The 19004-nt window shown below is 37.5% G+C and overlaps 1 protein-coding gene across 2 annotated transcripts in view; it reads right to left on the bottom strand.

The window, feature by feature from the left end:
* Positions 1-19004, bottom strand: part of LOC117993503 (dopamine receptor 1-like) — a 228085-nt gene that overhangs the window by 103475 nt on the left and 105606 nt on the right. For both annotated transcript variants that reach the window (XM_069506974.1, XM_034981309.2), the window contains exons 5-7: positions 15329-15457; positions 13705-13950; positions 2352-2599 (exon numbers count right to left, since the gene is read on the bottom strand). In XM_069506974.1, the coding sequence (XP_069363075.1) occupies positions 2352-2599; positions 13705-13950; positions 15329-15457 (623 nt within the window). The remainder of the gene's footprint in view (positions 1-2351; positions 2600-13704; positions 13951-15328; positions 15458-19004) is intronic.

The raw sequence follows: 19004 nt of genomic DNA, 5'->3' as shown, positions 1-19004 counted from the left end.
TTTACTAGTATTTTTGAATCGTCAGAGGCATCTACCACTGGTTCGGAATGCCTTTCCTACAGAGAAGGACCAGCAAGAAACTTGGCAATTAAATACTGGAATGTGACGTCACATCATAATGACGTACTTTTTTAGTTTGATCGATAGGTAATCTTAAATGGTTATTAAACTTAAAACTAACACAGGACGTGGATTTTACGTATTGTGGAAGACCCTCTATTTAATAATCACTAAGAAATAATTTATTTTTGATGTAGTCAAATACGCAATTGTAAAAGTATCGTCGTCTAATTTCGTTTTGGTCTCAATAGAACGTTTTTATGATACTTATTCCAATTCGGCGTTGATGAAATCTTTGATTAAAAGTCTTTGTTTTAAAACTTGAATAAAGAATTTCAAGCCAAGTCTATTCAAGTCAAAGTGTTTATGTTCAAAGCACGAACACTTTTTGAATGTAAAAACTTTAACTTTATAATTTCGAATTCGCTTTTTATTCGAAATAGGATTTCATTCTTGTATTATTTTATATAAGTTTGCCAGTTTTAGTAAGCTATGTACTTACATTCAATAATTATTATTATTTATAGGTTGTTACCGGCTTGTTACTGTTACTTGTTGTTCTGTAGTACGGAACCCTCGATGCGCTAGTCTGATACGCTCTTAGCCGGAATTTTTAAATTTTGCTACCGTTATTCCAATAATTTGTAATAATATTTGGAATTTTCGTTCTCATGCTTAGAAGACATAAAGTACCTATATATATACAAGTTACTTCATTAATTATTCAGTTTTTACAACATTCGTCTTTGAATTATTTCAAAAATTATCATAATATTCAAAATAATTTAAAATAAATCTTGGATTATATATTTTTTTTTGATTCTCTACACATTTTTGTCATCAGTTTTTCTTATGATGTAAGCCACTATGTACATGTCATGTAAAAGTAAATACATTATGTAAATGCAAAGCTTATACACTGTACAATGTACAATCTCTTAACGATACAATTAAAAGAGCTCTTGCCACCATAAATATTCCTGCGCTCATTGAGCCGGCAGGGATTAGTCGGGATGATGGCAAGAGACCTGATGGATTGACGCTGGTTCCCAGGGAACGGGGACGGGCGCTAATGTGGGACGCAACTTGCGTTGACACATTGGCCCCGTGTCATATCAGGAAGACAGCATCAAGACCGGGAGCCGCAGCAGAAACAGCTGAAAACGGCAAGCGGCGCAAGTATGCCTCTCTTATAGAGAGTTACATTTTTGTGCCGTTTGCCGTGGAGACCCTGGGGCCATGGAGTCTTAGTGCTAAAAATTTTTTACGAGACATTTCACCGCGATTAATAGCCTCAACTGGTGACAGAAGGGCTGGCTCATTTTTTGCGCAGCGGATCAGCCTGGCTGTCCAGCGCGGAAATGCAGCCAGTATTCTTGGCACCATTCCACGCGGTCATGATTTATATAGTAATTAGATAAGGCTAGCTTTAAGTTTTATTGTATTAAAAAAAAAAAAAACAATGTACATGATATGTACATTTTTATTAGTAAGAATCTTATATATGATATTTTATAATACCGATAATGTGTATTCTTAATACAAAACCTTCAGCTTGTCCTTTCTAATTATCTTCGTCGACCTAAATACTGACCCAATATTTATAATAATAGCATTCCGGCACAATTTATTATTAGTTCCTCAGTAATTTTCTCATCACGTACTCCAGGCTATTGATTTACAGTATAGCCATTTGTATTACTGCACATTTGGCTAACTTTTATCATTTAGCTAACTTGTATCATTTGGCAAACTTTTATATTTACGGTGAAAAAATAATAATTTGTAGCCTTAGTTAGCCACTTCCCAACTACATCTATAAATGTTATATAGAAGCAGGCGTTACTTTGCGGAAGTCCATGATATACAATGAACCAAAAGCTTAATTTGCTATAATCCGCTGAAACAGCTGTTTCAGTTCTATAAAGTTTCTGATGAACCAGGGAGACATAAGCTCACGGTAAAGATTACCACGGTTCGATTCGATTCTTGTTGTTTTTATACGGGAATAAACAGGAAAAAATAAATAAGGTGGATGAGCAGACGTGATAATCCAATGCTCATTGTGACGACAGGGATTAGTCAAGATGATGGCAAGAGACTTGATGGTTCCCTGGGAGCGGCAACAGAAGTGGCTGAAGCCAGTATGTAGCAAAGTATGTCTCTTATATCGAGAGCCATTTCATCAGAGCCATCTTACATTTGTTCCATTTGCCATGAAGATCCTGGGGTCATGGATAGTACTAAAAAATCTCAGTGTTTAATTCTAGCATTTTTAATAAAGATCTTACCCGGTATGCAAGTTTTGCAGAACGCAGCCACGATGTTGACGCAGAAGAAAGGAACCCAGCATAGTAAAAACACCCCCATAATGATCCCCACAGTGATAGCTGCCTTGTGGTCCGATACATGGTACGGGGACGAGTGGACGTGGGTGTGGACTCTGGTACGGACGGACTTGGTCCGGTTGTCAGGCAGCTGAACCGTTCTGGTGACTGCTCGGATTGATTTGACGTGCTTTTGGGCGTAGCAGTATAACCTGTTGGAAAAAAGAACAATATTAGCTAGGTCCACCGACGCGTTGGGCTGGAAGCCAATTTATTTCGAATCATGAAATCCAAGGCCCAGGTTGGTCCTCAATTGGCTTTGTTATTCTCAGTAGTAACCCGAAGTTCTAGAATGAAGTTTCTTTTACACCCCTGTGACACCAAGATAAAGCCGTTGTAGAGTCCGTAAAGTAGATAGATCACTTAACATCAGGTAAACCGCCTGCTCGTTTGCTCGCCATTTTTATAAAAAAAAAAAGATTCACTTGACTTTCAAAAGCACTTGTACATCAAAACTACAACCAATCAGTGTCAGAAGCAGAACCTTAGACTAAGGACTATAATAATAATGTCAGAACATTTTTGTATGATACATTTGAAGGGAAATCCCCTCGCAAAATTTTCCGCTCGTAATTTTTCGCGAGGTTTGTCTCTGGCCTTATGTGGACTTTTTCTGTTTTTGACTTCCCCTTCATTTGTTCAAACAATAAGAACTCACAACGTCTCCAAATGTTTCTACGTCGTACAAGTTCTTTACAAGAAATAAACCGACCGCGGTTTTTGCTTTGATGTTTTTGCAAGCTTTCTCCAGTATGTTTCAGTATATTTCCCTTTTCGTACCCTCTGTCTTAAAAAAGCGTAAGCAAGATTTCTTTTCGTTTTAAAGGGTTATGTTTACATAGAAACCAATAGCGTTAATCTCTACACCGTTTTGTTCGTCGTTGAGTTCGCCGTAAATTTTTCAGTGGATGGCTTTACCCTGATTTACAGCGATAACAATGCTATGTAAAGCTTAAAATGAAAGTTTTCTGACCTAAAAGGGGCATAAAAAGTAAAATATACTTTATTGTAGGTAGGTACGTCATAATAAGATAAAAGAGAGGGCAGTTTAATCTATACATAATATTATAAATAATGGGGAGTGGCGCTAGCGTCGTCATGCGAACATTAGCTCCGTATTAAAAGTGCAAAATAAAATCAAAATAGTGATGTTTAGACAATAAAAAAGTCATAAAAAGACAGATATTAGTGCAAAGACAAAGTGATAGTGTTATCTAGACAAAATCAGTGGAAATAATATAAATAATCCTAAAATACTCTCTCGTGACGATTGTTCAAAACTCAGTGTTCTACAATTTCAACCGCTAATTATTAGTGTTAAAACTCCCAATCAACACAAAACAAAATCAAATATAAACAAATACTTAAGTGATAAAATAGTGTCATCAAGAAAAAACTACAACGATATTAAGAATACCTAACCTAAAAAATATCTACCTGCTATCTCGAACCGATTGTTCTAAAACTCAGTGTCTTTACAATTTTAGCTGCTAAGTTCATAATCAAATAAATATCAATTAAAAAAGTGATAAAACAGCCTCATAGCGGAAAAACTAAAAAGTTATTATGAGACCTAACCTTAAATACCTACCTACCTTATAAAACTCGAGTGTTTTTACAATGTCAGCTGCTATCCATCAGTGTTAAATTCCTAATTAACTCAAAATAAACGCAAATATAAACAAAAAAGCGATAAGACAGCCTCATCAAGGAATAACTACAAAGTTATTAGTATAAATTTACTTTCTAAAATAACGTTTTCTGTGTCCAGCATCTGTTTATATGCCTGAACTTCACATAGCAGCGTAGTGTTAAAAATTGATAAAATAATAAATAAATGATGTACCTATACAACTATTAAATATTTGAACATTTGAGTACGACGCTAGTATTGCCAAGCGAACATAGGCTCTGTGACTGAAATACTTAGATTCAAAAATATAACAATTAGCACAACTGGACTACCTACTACTTCGAAGATTATTGTTAAAGAAAGCATTGACTGTATAGTTTTTAGTGACCAGCCTCAAGCAAAACGATGGATACACAGATACAACTACTGTTAGCAAAAATACAGGAAGAAATGAACAAACAAACATTAGATATTACAGAATCTATTACGAGTTCTATTATGAAACAACTGGATGAAAAATTAAAACCAATATCAGAAGAAAATAAGGTTTTAAAAGGGGAAGTTCAAAAACTTAAAGAAAAAATTAAAAAGCATGAATCCGAGAAAAAGGGCAACAACTTAATACTTTTCGGCCTAGAAGAAAACCGGGCTAATGGGATGGCTCTAATTGACATGTTAGTAGACACTCTAAATAAGTCAGGATTTAATATCGCTAAACACGAAATAAATACAACGTTTAGAATTGGATCTCACAAAGGAAGTACACGCCCAGTCTTAATAAGTTTTGTGAACAAATGGAAAAGGAATGAAATTATGCGCAATAAGAAAAAGCTGCCTAAAAATATGAACTTTCAAGAAGATTTTAGTAAGGAAGTATTAGAAACAAGAAAAAAACTACTACCTAAGATGGAAGAAGAGAGACAAAAGGGGCGGATAGCGTTTTTAAAACATGACAAACTGATAATTAAAGATAGAAACGATCCTGACCGAGACAAAAGGAAGAGAAAATCATCATCATCACCTAAACAATTGCAAAACATGGAAGAGCTCAACGTAAAGACACCTCAAAAGATAAACAAAATCAACGCATTTGACCGTCTATATAGAGGTAGGCCACGTTCAAATTCTATATCAAAATGTAACAAAGAATAGCAATTAAACAACACCAGCGCCCAGAAAACAAAACAACGAAGAATAAGTCACGAATCAAAAGTAAAATTTAACCAAATAAACACTTGTCCCCCAAGCCGGCTGGTCCCCGTGGGGGTTAATGACCGCAGCCTTCCAGCACAGTATAAAAAAACTAATAGAAAACCAACAACAAAAAAGATGTATATTGCAACCTTAAACTGCTTATCGTTGAGAACACAAGAAAAACTTACGGAACTAGAAATAGCCCTATCAACATTAAAATGGGATGTACTAGGTCTGAGCGAAGTAAGAAGAATAGGCGAATCAATTGAGGATCACAACGAATATATTTTCTACCACAAAGGGAAAATTCAAGGAAGCTACGGTGTGGGTTTTATGGTAAAAAAACATTTAGCAAAACATATCGAAGAATTTAAGGGTATATCGGACAGAATAGCAGTCCTCAACATAAAGCTACCCGGATACGACACAAAATGGTCAATTATACAAATATATGCACCCACTGAGCAAGCAGACGAAAACATTAAAGATCACTTCTATGATGAACTGTCACTGACCTTGCAGAACACACACAAAAATGTAGTAGTCATGGGCGACTTTAATGGAAGAATTGGTGAAAAACAAACCAGTGAAGAGACACCTATTGGGAACTTTGGACATGGCAAAAGAAGCAAAAACGGAAAGAGAATGATCAATTTGGCCCTAGAAGGAAATCTGACATTTATGAACAGCTACTTCAAAAAAAATCCGAATAAAAAGTGGACATGGATATCTCCAGATGGCTCGCATAAGAACGAGATCGACTATAGCAACAAATAACGTAAAGGCTTTTCAAGACGTCAGTGTCATTAACCAATTAAATTTCAATACCAACCATCGCATGGTAAGAGGAATAATTCATTCAATTGAACAAAAAAGAAGCAGGCCCAAGTTCATAAATCAAAAAGTGGCTAAAATTTCAGGACTATATAAATACAATCACAATGAAGAACACAACGAAATACAACAGAAATACAACAAAGAAATCAAGGAAATATACAGTAAACTCGAAAATAAACTAAAAATGAAGGAAAACTTTTTAAAATCTGAAACGAAAGACCTAATAGAAAAAAGAAAGAAACTAATTAAAGACAAAAAAGATAAGAAAAACCTAAAAGAGATTGCTGAGTTAAGTAAAAACATTAGTAACAACATTAAAAAAGACAGAATAAGAAGGCGAGTAGAAGTAATGGAATATCACATAAGGAAGACAGGAGGAGTCCGAAAAGCGTTTAAGATGCTTACGGAAAATAAAGACTGGATTCCAGAAATGAACAATGAAGCAGGAAAACTACAGAAAACAAGGAAAGGAATCCTTCAAGTTGCAACAGAATTCTATAAAAATCTGTACTCTGATAAAGAACCATTAGAAAACGTCAATTTGGCTCCTGAAGACGATGACACCACTCCAGAATTCTTAAATTCAGAAGTAGAACTAGCCATAAGAACACAGAAAAATGGAAAGGCGCCCGGACCAGACGGCATAAGCAATGAAATGTTAAAGATGTCGATCTCAAACAACTCAGGTAATTTAGAAAAACTGACTGAACTCTTTAACAGTATCCTCACCACAGAGTATATTCCATCTCAATGGTCAAAAAGCGTTATCATACTAATCCATAAAAAAGGAGATCGCAACGATATTGGAAATTATAGACCAATAAGCTTACTCTCAAACATTTATAAAGTCTTCTCTAAACTAATACTTAATAGAATAACAAAAACCTTAGACGAGCAACAGCCGATAGAACAAGCAGGTTTTCGTACGGGTTATTCCACAGTAGATCATATACATGCTTTGAAGCAATTGATTGAGAAAAGCCAGGAGTACAGGAAACCCTTATACATTGCTTTTGTTGATTACAATAAAGCATTCGATTCACTAAAACATAATCTCCTATGGAAGACTCTTTTACAGCAGGGAGTTAATAGAAAATACATAAGAATCATAAAAAACGTGTATACTAAGAGCACCGCACAAATTAAGACAGAGTCACTAGGAGAAGAATTCCTAGTATCTAAAGGAGTGAGACAGGGAGACCCGCTATCCCCAAAACTCTTCTCGGCAGCTCTAGAAGGAATATTTTGAAAACTCGATTGGGACGATTTCGGGATAAATATAAACGGTGTGAAACTAAACCACCTAAGATTCGCAGATGATCTTGTTTTGATATCTAACAACAGCTTAAACATCCGAATTATGCTCCAACAGCTTGCTGAGAAGAGCAGAGAAATAGGTCTAACCATGAACAAATCAAAAACAAAGATAATGACGAACAAAGAACAAGAAGATATAGAAGTAGATGGAGAGAAGATAGAATATGTCACTCAATACATCTACCTAGGACAAACTATCTCTTTCAAAGATCAAATTGACCTAGAACTAGAAAGAAGAGTGACTTGTGCCTGGAAAAGGTACTGGTCCCTAAAAGAAGTTATGAAAAGTAAACACTTCCCTATAGCAGTAAAAAGGAAAGTATTCAACATTTGTATCCTCCCATGCCTGACCTATGGCTGTCAAACTTGGGCCCTCTCGCAGAAAAACTTGCAGAAACTTAGAACTTGTCAAAGAGGAATGGAAAGAAGTATGTTAGGATTCACTTTAAGAGACAGGAAGAGAGCGAATGACATAAGAAATACCACTAAAGTGCAAGACATACTTGAGACAATTAAAAAGTTGAAATGGCGGTGGACAGGACATATGACAAGGGAAAGCAACGAAAAATGGACACAGAAAATAACTGAATGGTTACCTCGAGATGGACAAAGGAAAAGAGGGAAACAATACAGGCGATGGGAAGACGACATAAGAAAAGTTGGAGGAGCAACATGGAAAAGGACAGCGCGTGACAGGCAAAAGTGGAAGCTGCTGGAAGAGGCCTATGTGTCGAGAGGACACGCTGATAGCTAAAGAACAAAACAAATTCTATTTTGTAAAGACTAAAACTAAAAATATTAAAAAAGAAAAACTATCAGCAATAAAGGTTAAAAAAAAAAAAAAAAATATTATAAATGCAAAAGTGTATCTGTCTATCCGTGTATCTGTTATCTTTTCACACCCTATACGCTGGACTGATTTAAACGACATTTGATACAGAATTAGCTTACATTCCAGAGATGGGCATAGGCTATCTTTTATCTCGGAAAACCATATATATTAATTCCCACGGGAATATCAAAAAACTAAATCCACACCGGTGAAACTACCGGCGTTATATTCTTAGGTTCTACATCTATGATAGGTAGGTATTGTTTTGCAAACAGCAATAAAATCCACCAAGAAGTTTAAAAGTCACAAGAGAGTATACAAAACGCTAATCGCGACTTTAGTGTATATTTTTAAGAGATAAGACTGAGGGTGAAATCTATAGTTTAGACTTAGAAGCTTCAGTTAAAACGAGACAGACTAATATCAGCGATATCGCGGTCTCATTTTAACACGGTCTTAAGTCTGAGCAAAGTCAAAGTGCGCTCTATAGATCTCAGCCTAAGACTACGTTTCATTGTTAAAAGCCAGGCTGCGCACTTAGAGAATAGTACAGCAGTTTGCGAGTTCACAAGAAGCGAGACTATTCATTAATATTTATAAGAACAGATGGTTCCCGTTCCTAACACGGAGGATTTATTTCGTCGGGTGAGTTAGAAATGGGTGAATTACTCCGTGAATAAGAGTTTACGTCCACTTTCCAGCGGTCTATTTCGTTACTCGTCGTTTTACTTTTAGTAAAATAGACGGATAACACACTACACAACGGAAAAATGTGCACTTTTCTATTTCTACAAGTAGGTAAGTAATTTGTTACAATTGAGACCTCTCTGGTGCAGTGGTGAACGTTGTGGCCTTATCAGTGGGAGGTGCCGGGTTCGATTCCTGGCAGGGGAAATTTGGAGTTTTATAATTTCTAAATTTCCTCTGGTCTGGTCTGGTGGGAGGCTACGGCCGTGGCTAGTTAGCACCCTACCGGCAAAAGCGTACCGCCAAGCGATTAAACGTTCCAGTACAATACTGCAAAGAAACCACCGGGGGTTTAATAAAAACTGTCATACCCCTTTCAGGTTACCCCACTACCATCTTAGACTGATGATGATGATAGAGATCATCACCACGAATAGAATAGAATAGAATAGAATGTTTTTTTATTCATGTAAACTTTTTACAAGTAGGTACTTATGAATAGTCAGGTAGTTTTAATTTACCACTAGTTCGGAATGCACGGAGGAGAATCATCCCGATTAATATTATAAAGGCAAAAGTTCGTATGTGTGTGTGTGTGTGTGTGTGTGTGTGTATGTTTGTTACTGCTTCACGCAAAAACTACTGGACGGTTTTGGCTGAAATTTGGAATGAAGACAGAAAAATCAAAGAGTTCCCGCGGGATTTTGAAAAAAGGAAATCCACGCGGACGAAGTCGCGGGCATCAGCTAGACACTTATATATTTTTTGTAGAAAACCATCAATGGATTAAAAATAAATGTCAAATGAGCTCGGTGGCTATCACTCAGTGTTAGACACTGAGTTAGCGAATCAGTAGGTAGTATTGGTTTCATTTTTAGGGTTCCGTAATTCAAAAGGAAAAACGGAACCCTTATAGGATCACTTTGTTGTCTGTCTGTCTGTCTGTCAAGAAACCTACAGGGTACTTCCCGTTGACCTAGAATCATGAAATTTGGGGAAAAATCTGAAAACCGTGAATTTGTGGTTACATAACACAAAAAAAAAAAAAATTTGGTCATTATCTAATAATTAGTATTTTCAATTTTCTAAGTAAGATAACTATATCAAGTGGGGTGTCATATGAAAGGTCTTCACATGTGCATTCTAAAACAGATTTTCATTTATTTTTATGTATCATAGTTTTTGAATTATCCTGCAAAATGTCGAAAAAATACGACTGTAGTAAGGAAACCTCATTGCGCGAGCCTGACTCGCACTTGGCCGGTTTTTTTTCTTTTCTAAAAATTAAGACTATTTAAGTACTAAAATTAGTTTGTAGCGCTTGTACAGTCGATGAAGATCTTAAAATTATATATTCAAAATTAATTAGAATATTCACGCTTCTAAATGAGTTAACTATGTCGGAAATTTATCTAATGCTTTCGCTATCTCAATTATTAGTTTACAAAGTGTTCGTATTTCAACTATTTGAATTTTCCATTAGTACCCAGAATAGAACTAATTCTCGATAAATTTTCTTTGAGTGTTTAATTAAGTACAGTTAGAGTGCGTTTATTAGACACGAATTTAACCGGAGAAAATTTAGGAATTCTCAAATTGAACCTGGGACCTCATACTTATAAGACTACAGTGCTTACCACTGCACCAGGAAGGTTTTCAAAATAATGGTAAACGAAAGGGGCACGGGTTTATTAAAAGCTGCCATACCCCTTTCAGGTTAGCCCGCTTCCTTCTTAGACTGCATCGTCACTTACCACCAGGTGAGATTGCAGTCAAGGGCTAACTTGTATCTGAATAAAAAAAGCCTATCTCTGTGCTAAATTTCGTCAAAATCGGTTCTGCGATTTGGCCGTGAATAGATAATAGACAGATGCACTTTACTTTTTTTAAACCATACCTTTTACTCTAGTTATTATATCCACTGTAACCTGGTTGCCTGGCCGAGATCGCTTTAAAGCGATAAGGCCGCCCATTAGTACTACTATTTTTGTTGTGTATTGTTTTACCATGTTTCTTTGATGATTTCTTTCTACCACGATGGTACAGTAAAGCATATTTCAATTCTATTCTACACTTTCGCATTTTATTTTTGCTAAATTATTATTTAGGTTAGTTTTTAGGGTTCCGTACCTCAAAAGGAAAAACGGAACCCTTATAGGATCACTTTGTTGTCTGTCTGTCTGTCTGTCTGTCAAGAAACCTACAGGGTACTTCCCGTTGACCTAGAATCATGAAATTTGGCAGGTAGATAGATCTTATAGCTGACATTTGGGGAAAAATCTGAAAACCGTGAATTTAGGGTTAGATCACACAAAAAAAATTAAATTGTGGTCATGAAATAATAATTAGTATTTTCAACTTTCGAAGTGAGTGACTATATCAAGTGGGGTGTCATATGAAAGGTCTTCACCTGTACATTCTAAAACAGATTTTTATTTATTTTTATGCGTCATAGTTTTTAAATTATCGTGCAAAATGTCGAATAAATACGACTGTAGTACGGAACCCTCATTGCGCGAGCCTGACTCGCACTTGGCCGGTTTTTTTTAATTTATAGACTAGCGCTTGGCTGCAATCAGACCTGGTGGCAAGCTTTAGATGGAGCGCGCTTGCCTAGAAGATGCCTATTCGCTCTTGATTTGAAGCTACCCATATTATAATTAGAGGGGAAAACTGATGCTTAATACTAGCGGTCCGAATTAGAAATGAGGAAGCAAATCGCTTCGTACGTATCCGTGGAATTTCGACTACGTACGGGTGCACACCTTGGCGATACCTTGCGGTACGATAGTAGAAAGGTTATGGAGAAACTGGGTCCAAAAATTCTTCGGCACAATCTCCAAAATGTATCCTGTAAAATACTTAGTGTAGACTAGCTTATGCCCGCGACTTCGTCCGCGTGGACTACACAAATTTTATACCCCTATTTTACACCCTTAGGTTTGATCTCATGAGCTTAATAAAATATGTCATACTGCTAATTGCAAAAATATTAACTACAAAACTTCTTTATAGACACTTCAAAACTGACAGACTGTCATACAAACTTCAAACCCCTATTTTACCCCTTTAGGGGTTGCATTTTGAAGAATCCTTTCTTAGCGGACGCCTACGTTATAATAGCTATCTGCATGCCGAATTTCAGCGTGATCCGTCCAGTAGTTTGAGCTGTGCGTTGATAGATCAGTCAGTCAGTCAGTCAGTCAGTCAGTCACCTTTTCCTTCAAAGTCAAAGTCAAATGATTTATTCAAAATAGGTAATAAATTACTCTTATTGATGGTCTGGTATGTTGTTAGATTTGTAAGATAATATAGTGGTGATAATTATTACGCAAACTTAAAACTAAAGCTACGAGGGTTCCAGACGCGCCCAGGTCTGAGAAGAGCCCACAACAAACTCAGCCGGGTATTCTTTTTATTATCACCACTTTACAAAATTATTGCATATATATATATATAGATATTTTATATATATATATATAGATAAGTGCTTGCCAGATATGTTGTAGTTTAGTGCTAAACTTTATGTGCTCTATTTATGATGACCTACAATAAGGCTATAACATAAAGCGCCTATGGGTCGTTTTATTACGACTAAACTTGCTTACTTTGTCGCCGTTCTGCCTATAAACTGACCCATAAGCCATAAATGCTCTATAATCGTTAGTTGGCAGAAATATTTTTATTATACCTTTATTCGACTTCTAGTCTTTTATTAAATGTATTTTTTGTAGTAAGCTGTGATAGCCTAGTGGTTAGGACCTCCACCTTTTAATCGGTGGTTGGGGGTTCGAGCCCGGGCACGCATTTCTAACTTTTTGGAGTTATGTGCTTTTTAAGTAATTAAATGTCACTTGCTTTAACGGTGAAGGAAAACCATGAGGAAACCTGCAAGCCTAAAAGTTCTCCATAATGTTCTCAAAGGTGTGTGAAGTCTGCCAATCCGCACTAGGCCAGCGTGGTAGACTATGGCCAAAACCCTTCTCATTCTGAGAGGAGACTCGTCCTCTGTAGTGAATCGGCGATAGGTTGCTCATGATGATGATTCTTTTTTAATTCCGTAAGCAAAAAAAACAAGCCCTTTATGGAATCACCTCGGTGTTTATCGATCTTCCTTCCTTTTTATTTTACTGTCCAAAGCCGTTCTAATTATAGTCTATCTATCTAATTATATAAAAGTTACAGATACAATAACAACTTGTTATCGCTACAATCGGCAAGAACCTCATCGAAGGTTCTACTACGAACAAACTAGATAATAATACCAACTAGCTACAGATATTGCACCATATTGTGATGTAGCAACTAACAACGCATAAACTAGATGTCGCTACCCGACCCTCTGTAACGCTAATATTATTACGGTTGAGTTTGTATCTGGTAATCGACATGTTTGAGAAAACTCACCTGCAGCATATTATGCTGATAATGACATTGCAGGGCAGTATGAATGATATGCAGCTCGACACGATGGCATAGGTCAGTGTGAGCACTAGAGCGTACGTCAGGTACCGTGTAGGTCTCTGCTTAGTCAACTCTTCATCAGGGGGTCGGTGCAGGCCCAAGGAGATTGGCAGGAAGCTGACCAGTATTGCTAGCAGCCATAAGAAAGCTGCTGTTGTCTCCACAAAACATTAGATGGTGCTACGCGGTGACGTAGTAACTTATAACGAAGAAACTAGATGTCGCTACTCGATCCTTAGTCACGCTAACGATGTTAAGGTTGAGTTTATATCCACATGTTTGAGCGGACTCACCTGCAGTATATGCTGATCATGACAATGCAGGGCAGTATGAATGATATGCAGCTGGACACGATGGCGTAGGTCGGTGTGAGTACTAGAGCGCACGTCGGGTACCGAGGAGGTCCCTGCGTGGCCATCTCTTCATCAGGGGGTCGGTGCAGGCCCAAGGAGATTGGCAGGAAGCTGACCAGCACTGCTAGCAGCCATATAGCAGCGATAGTCGCTATGGCTACGCGACGGGTCACCCAGCGACCGTATCTGTAGATAAGCATAATGATTTAGGAGCATGATAGGGATAAAAGCTCAAGGCATATTACCTAGCTGGTAGATGTATATGTATATGGCCAGTGGCGTGCACAGGGTTTGAAGCCAGGGTAGGCATTAGTTAGGTGAGAACCTGTTTATTGGCAGGTCATAATGAAAAATAGGCATTGAGCTATTACAACTGGGGTAAGCAGTGCATTTATGCCTCTATGACCAACCAGCACGCCACTGTATATGGCCAAGCGCTTCCCACTCTTCATCTCTTCAATTTTATTCATGGTGAACACACCTACCATTGAGCTATTGAGGCATATTAATATGAATCAAAAACGCTGTGACAGCCTAGTGGTTAGGAAGTCCGCCTTCTAATCGCAGGTCGGGGGTTCGATCCCGGGCACGCACCTCTACCTTTTCGGAGTTATGTGTGTTTTAATTAATTAAATATCACTTGCTTTCACGGTGAAGGAAAACATCGTGAGGAAACCTGCATGCGTGAGAGTTCTCCATAATATTCTCAAAGTCTGAAGTCTACCAATGCGCACATGGCCAGCGTGGTAGACTATGGCCTAAACCTTTCTCACTCTGAGAGGAGATCCGTGTTCTGTAGTGAGCCGGTGCCATCAACCCATGTTGATCATAATAATAGTAATAATATGAATCATATTTTGCTAGAATGGCGTAGTACGTTTGGTTTGGCAGTTACATTTGATGGTAGTTAGTTAGTTACCACACTATCGCAACTGCCGGGCCGAGTACAAGCCAACAAACCAATTAGGGAGATATATTGCAGCAGTTTAGTTGGTCTAAATTAACACATTCATACATATTCGAATACTAACCAGCTTCGTAATATTTCGATGCAGTTTTTTACTACTTTTTAAGGTTTTCACGTGCCGTGCGTATTGGTATAATTACAAAAGTGTGTCTGTCTGTCTACTAGCTTTTGATCATACAGCTACATCTGTTAGAAATTTGGCACAAAAATATGATACTTATATTTTTGAGGCTGACATAGGATACTTATCATATCGTGGAAATTAAAAAGCTTCTTTAAAAAAAAAAAATCCACGCGGCCGAAGTTCATCGGCAAGTAATTATATCAAATTTACTAGCTGATGCCCGCGACTTCGTCCGCGTGGAATTTGGTTTTTGAAAAATCCCGTGGGGACTCTTTGATATTCCGGGATGAAAAAGTAGCCTATGTCACTCTCCAGGTCTTCACCTATACCCATGCAAATCACGTCAATTCGTTGCACCGTTGCAACGTGATTGAAGGACAAACCAACAAACAAACACACTTTCGCATTTATAATAAGGGTACTATTAGGTTAAGAGCTTTTTTAACATCTTTTTAGCAGCATAAATGGCATACCTCAAGGGATCTTTGATGTGGATGTAGCGGTCGAGCGAGATGGCGCACAGGTTCAATATGGAGGCTGTGGAGCACATGACGTCACACGCCACCCACGTGTCGCAGAACTGCTCGCCGAACACCCAGTACCTGGACGGGAAATAAGTCACTGAAAAAACCTATTTTTTTAAATTGAAAAGTTTTTTAGTGTTCCGTAACCAAAGAATGACAATGGGACCCTATAACTAAGCCTCCGCTATCTGTCCGTCCGTTGGACTGTCTGTCAGCAGACTGTATCACACAACCGGTAGAGAGTTGATATTAGTATAAAAGGTAGAGAGTTGAAATTTTTACAGAATGTGTCTTTAGCCGCTATAACAACAAAAAATAAAAACTTCAAAATTGCTGCCATGAAAATAAAAAAACCGGCCAAGTGCGAGTCAGGCTCGCGCAATGAGGTTTCCGTACTACAATCGCCTTTTTTCGACATTTTGCAGGATAATTCAAAAACTATGACACGTAAAAATAAATAAAAATCTGTTTTATAATGCAGAAGGTGAAGACCTTTCATATGATACCCCACTTGATATAGTTATCTTACTTAGAAAATTGAAAATACTAACTATTAGTTAATAACCACAATTTTTTTTTGTGTGATGTAACCATAAATTCACGGTTTTCAGATTTTTCCCCGAATGTCAGCTATAAGATCTACCTACCTGCCAAATTTCACGATTCTAGGTCAACGGGAAGTACCCTGTAGGTTTCTTGACAGACAGACAGAACCTTAAAAAATAAAATTAATTGTTGTTTCTTGTACGATGGTACGAAACTCGTCATGTGCGAGTCCACGCGCTTGACCGATTTTATTTAATACCAGCTTATGCCCGCGACTTCGTCCGCATTGACTACACAAATTTCGAACCCCTATTTTACCCCCTTAAGAGTTGAATTTTCAAAAATGCTTTCATAATAGCTATCTACTTGTAGGCACATGCCAAATTTTAGCCCAATCCGTCCAGTAGTTTGAGCTGTGCGTTGATAGATCAGTCAGTCAGTCACCTTTTCGTTTTATATATTTAGATATACTAAGCAAGTCGTAATTAAAAATGTAAAAAACACGACTACCCTGCAAAAAACAATAAGTAAATTTTTTTACTAATTTTTCATTGAACATTTTTTTTTTCAATAATATGGGTAGTGATAACACGGATAGTGATTTATTATCCTATATTTAGGTAAGATTTTTTTCCCATACCCGTTCTATTCCCCATCTGGCGTAAGTATTACTCAAGTAAAGTTTACTTAGTAACCCGTCGTGAGCAAATTGGGAGCCACTCAAGCGTTTTCCGATACTCGAAAACAACATCATAATGTTTGGAGCATAAAATATTAGCATTGTGTTAAATATTTTAAGACTTATAAACGTATAGGTTCGAAAGCTTTCAGAATTTTCCAAATAAATATCCGAAATTTTAAACTAAATTAGCTATTTTACATTATTCATTAGTTATTACTCTGTACATTTTCAATTGAAGTATAATTACCTATTTATTGAAGTTTGCTTACATGGTCGCTAACTATGGGCCTCATAAGAAAGTCATAAGAAACAATAGAGTTTCTCTACGTGATCAAATCAGAAATGAGGAGATCCGTAGCAAAACTAGAGTAACCGACATAGCTCAACGGGTTGCGAAGCTGAAGTGGCAATTGGCAGTTCACGTAGTTCGTACAACCGATAGCCAAGGTGGTGGAATGGCGACCTCGCACCGTTAGAAGCAGCGTTGGAAGACCCCCCTAGGTGGACGGACGACATCAGACGAGTCAGGTTGATTACGACGATGATGATGAATGCGAATCAGTACCCATATTATAAATGCGAAAGTGTATTTTTTTGTTTGTTTGTTTGTCCTTTAATCACGTTGCGGCGGAGCAACCGATTGGCGTGATTTTTTGCATGGGTATAACTGGGACAACCCTCCACCATGGCCCCACCAACCTCTCGGTTATATGGGCCGAATCGCGGGAGGGCGCCCGTTCGGTACTTGCTCTTGGCATTTTTCCCGGGGCGCCTTCTTGACTCCCTACAAATTATTTTTGTCTCTTCCTTGTCCCTTATGCTCACTCTCCCCCCTTGGGGGCTAGACGTCACTAACACAGCTGTGATCTCCGCTGCTGCTCCTCCGTGGTGCCGGCCCGGCACCTGCACGCTCCGAGCTGCTTCGCCTCTTATGCCAATGGTGCGCGAATTCCCGTAGCCGGTTGTAGTTCCCCGCCGATGAGACGAGGTTCTTGTAGAAGACCGGCCCCGCTTCCCCGCATGCATGGGTATAGTAAAAGGTCTGGATAGTAATATAGGCTACTTTTCATCTCGGAAAATCAAAGAGTTTCCACGGGATTTTTAAAAACCTAAATCCACGCGTACGACGTCGCGGGTGTCAGCTAGTAGGTACATATTATTATTAGTATACTCGATAAAAATATTGAGTAATATCGATATAAGTTATTACACTGAACGTTTGTGAAAATAGACCCTTAACCTACATGTAAACCTTCGGAAACACTCGCCGAAAGCTATTCAAACAACAATGCGTATTTACCCTAACCGGAAACCGGATATGTGATGCTTGAAACAGTAGATATCGGATACCCGTTGCGTCGGAACATTTTACTGTAATATTCCAAATTCAAATTTAAAATATCATTGTTCTACTTGGCCGTTACACACATGAAACGTTCACAATCTTCTAAATATATAAAAGGAAAAGGTGACTGACTAACTGACTGACTAACTGATCTATCAACGCACAGCTCAAACTACTGGAGGGATCGGGCTGAAATTTTGCATGCTATTATGACGTAGGCATCCGCTAAGAAAGGGTTTTTGAAAATTCAAATAGCATGATGGCTGCTGCACAACCATGCCAGAAGTACCAGAAATACAAAGATGCCTGTATATAGGTACAAGTTCCTGATTAGTACCAATCCTCTTTTCGCATTTTTTTTTAAATCTACACTAATATTATAAAGAGGAAAACTTTGTTTGTTTGTTTGTTTGTTTGTTTGTTTGTTTGTTTGTTTGTTTGTTTGTTTGTACTGAATAGGCTCAAAAACTACTGGACCGATTTTAAAAATTCTTTCACCATTCGAAAGCTACATTATCCACGAGTAACATAGGCTATATTTTATTTTGGAAAAAAATAGGGTTCCGTAAGATATTTGGGTTTTTCGGACACAAGGTGTAAAAAATCAACCAGAAAAGTTACTTATTTTGCGTACGCTGCCTAAACTATAAAAGATAGAACCATAAAATGTTCTAATTAATTGTAGATCTTATAAATATCTACAAAAAAGTCCGCGACACACTATACCCATCTATGTCGAGTGAGGCATAGCAACCATTTTTTTATTTAAAAATCTTGAATTTTTTTTGGACTACATTTAAACGCGTTTATTTTACTCATGCTATTAATCCTTATCAAAATAAATGATTTCATCACTAAGAACAGTTTATGGAGATAATATTTGGTCTTTGAATGATTAAAATTGGACGTTTGGTTTTGAAGTTATGGCGAAATTAAAATATTACGATTTCTGCTGCACGGCCCGTTGTCTACACTAATATTATAAAGAGGAAAACTTTGTTTGTTTGTTTGTTTGTTTGTTTGTTTGTACTGAATAGGCTCAAAAACTACTG

This window comes from Maniola hyperantus, chromosome 24 (genome assembly GCF_902806685.2).
Source record: "Maniola hyperantus chromosome 24, iAphHyp1.2, whole genome shotgun sequence".
Classification (NCBI taxonomy): domain Eukaryota; kingdom Metazoa; phylum Arthropoda; class Insecta; order Lepidoptera; family Nymphalidae; genus Maniola; species Maniola hyperantus.
This window is presented reverse-complemented; position numbering and strand designations above follow the sequence as displayed.